This window comes from Schistocerca gregaria, chromosome X (assembly GCF_023897955.1).
Source record: "Schistocerca gregaria isolate iqSchGreg1 chromosome X, iqSchGreg1.2, whole genome shotgun sequence".
Lineage (NCBI taxonomy): Eukaryota > Metazoa > Arthropoda > Insecta > Orthoptera > Acrididae > Schistocerca > Schistocerca gregaria.
In genome coordinates, this window is record NC_064931.1 from 392954658 (window position 1) to 392957239 (window position 2582).

At 51.4% G+C, this 2582-nt stretch overlaps 1 protein-coding gene across 1 annotated transcript; it reads left to right on the plus strand.

Annotated features, from left to right (window-relative positions):
* Window positions 1–1598: 1598 nt before the first annotated feature.
* Window positions 1599–2069, plus strand: LOC126298083 (uncharacterized). The gene has a single exon (XM_049989400.1). It carries the CDS (start codon window positions 1599–1601, stop codon window positions 2067–2069), a length of 471 nt encoding a protein of 156 aa, XP_049845357.1.
* The last annotated feature ends 513 nt before the right edge of the window (window positions 2070–2582 follow it).

The window sequence follows — 2582 nt, forward strand, 5'->3', positions numbered from 1 at the left end:
TGATCGCTGTTTGATTCCTTTTGATCCCTCCAAACAAGTTGTTTTGGCTGTCGATGCGTCTTCTCACGGCATAGGAGCGGTTCTCTCTCATCTCATTAGGTCTGTCGATCGCCCGATAGCTTTTCGGTCTAAGTTGCTCAGTTCTGCCCAGCAAAACTATTCTCAAATCGAGAAAGAGGCTTTAGCTATTGTATATGGTGCGACAAAGTTCATTGATTTTTTTGTACGGTCGCAAGTTTTATTTGCTCACCGAACATAAACCTTTGATGTCGTTGTTCCACCCGTCCAAGCCAGTTCCGGCACCATACTGCACAAAAGTTGCAACGTTGGTCTTTGTTTTTGTCTAACTACAATTACGAAATCTTGTTTCGGCCCACGGCCTAGCATGGCAGTGCTGATGCTTTGTCTCGTGTGCCTATCGGTACTGACGAAGTGTCTGATTCTTCCGAATTGTCCTGCACGTTTCTTGATTCGCAAGATAAGGAATTAGCTGATGGTTTTCCGTAGCATTGCTTCCGCAACAGCCGCCGATACTTCTTTGAAGATCTTTTGCAGTATATTTGTAACCAATGGCTTCGTATCCACTTGTTCGACGTTACTTTGCGCAACGTCACAAATTTTCTGCACACAATGGCGTTATCTTGTTACGAACTGACAATGATCAGTCTCGTGTGGTAGCAACTCGTTTGTTGCAGTCGGAAATACTCAGCTTGCTGCACGCTGGTCATTGTGGTATAGGGCGGATGAAGCAATTAGCGCATCGTCACTGCAGTTGAGTCGGCATTGATAAACATATTGAGAATTTGCTTGCTAACTGTCGCTCTTGCGTAGATCATCAATATGCTCGCTGCCAGCTATTCTTTGCATGGCTGACTCCTACTGCGCCTTGGCAAAGCTTTCATATTATTTTTGCGGATCCTTACAGGGACACCCGCTGGTTAATAGTCACTGATGCGGACAGCAACTTTCCTTTTGTTGTACCCATGTCTTCTACTACATCTGCCAGTACTATAGACTTTGACGTTTATCTTCTGCGTTGAGGGCCTTCCTGAAATTATTATCTCCGACAATGGCCCCAATTCGTGTCCTCAGGGTTTGAACTATTCTGTGCTGCTAATGGTATTCACCATCTGACCTCAGCCCTATTCCACCCCCAGGCGAACGGCGAGGCTGAACATCATGTGCGTATGTTTGTGTCGCAGATGAGCAATTTGCGCGCCACGCACTCTCGCGAGCACGCGCTCTGGACTTTCCTTGCTTCATACTGCTCGCAGCAGCTCGCCACCCGTTCCCCAGTGGAATTGCTTCATGGCCGCGCCCATCGGTCGCTCCTGCACCTATTGCAACAGCCGGCCGGCTCCATGGCAGCTTCGCTTCGTTCTGGCTTGGCGCCACATGATTTAGTGTTCTATTGCGTTTTCTCTGGCAGGCAGCGCTGGGAGTAGGGACTCATTCTTCTCCAGCTTGGCCGCGCCTTATTTGTCATTTCTGGTCCCTCTGGCACTGACAAGCGACACCGGAACCAGTTCCGTTTGTGCGGTCCTCGGTTTTCTGCCGTTGGTTGTTTTCCGGCTGAATTGGAGGCTTAACGGATTCCGATGCCTCAGCCCACGACTCCACCGACGGCCCCTCCGCCGCTCGGAACCCCACCACAGGCGCCCCGTCTGCCGTCGTCAAAGTCGCCGCTGCCAGCCTGGTTTCCTTCATGGGACAGACACCTCTCGCCGCCACTACGGCCCCACCCAACGCCGCTGCCGCTGCCGCCGCCGCCACAATCGCCGTGTTCCTCCGTTTTCCCAGTACCGATGGACGCTGAGGCTGCCGTCACGCCGCCGCCGCCGTCGCCCACGGAGGTTGTTGCTCCGCTTGCTCATCCGAGCATACCCAATAGCGGTGCGCGGCCTGGGCAAGTTTTCGACGAGAAAATCGGGGTCGCTAGTGGACAGCACGCCTCGGCAGTTCCGCTGTTCGCCCCCTCAGCTGCGGCCCCCTGGGCGCCTCCACCTGTCGTCGGAAGCCCTACTCAATGGCGGTGCATCACTTCAGGAGGAGGGATGTGGTATCGATAGCTACGATGCGACGGCGTATGTGAAAGTTCTTAAGTTGGTGCAACAACAGACACCAACGACAGAGCCCTCTACCGGGGCTGCGGCGGTCTACGAGCTCCTTGACAGATTCTGCCCATCTTGGTCAAGAGCAGACAGCCATTAGACTTCGCTTGCTATTGAGACTATGTACTACTTACGATGGGTCTAAGGCTTTGCACCTCTGTTCAAAGTTATGTATTCTGTTAATATTGTGATATAGTAAAGCAATTTTTAAGAGCAGTATCGAGATATTTTCACCTTTTCCTGCTCTTACTCACTTCCTTCATTCATCCAACCTTTCAGTTCACAGGAACACAACCACAGACTGCCTTCCAGGAGGGATACAAAAGTGATATTGCCATGGCTGTTGCAAACGACTTAATTACTGGGCCAGTGAACAGCAGTGAAAATGACCGCTTCTCCTAACGCCATCCACAATAGGCTATAACACGGTCCAAAATGAATTTTTAAAGCCGGCCGCGGTGGTCTCGCGGT

Excerpts from the sequence above, each read along its gene's own strand:
- LOC126298083 (XM_049989400.1), top strand. The coding sequence starts at position 1,599 with ATGCCTCAGCCCACGACTCCACCGACGGCCCCTCCGCCGCTCGGAACC.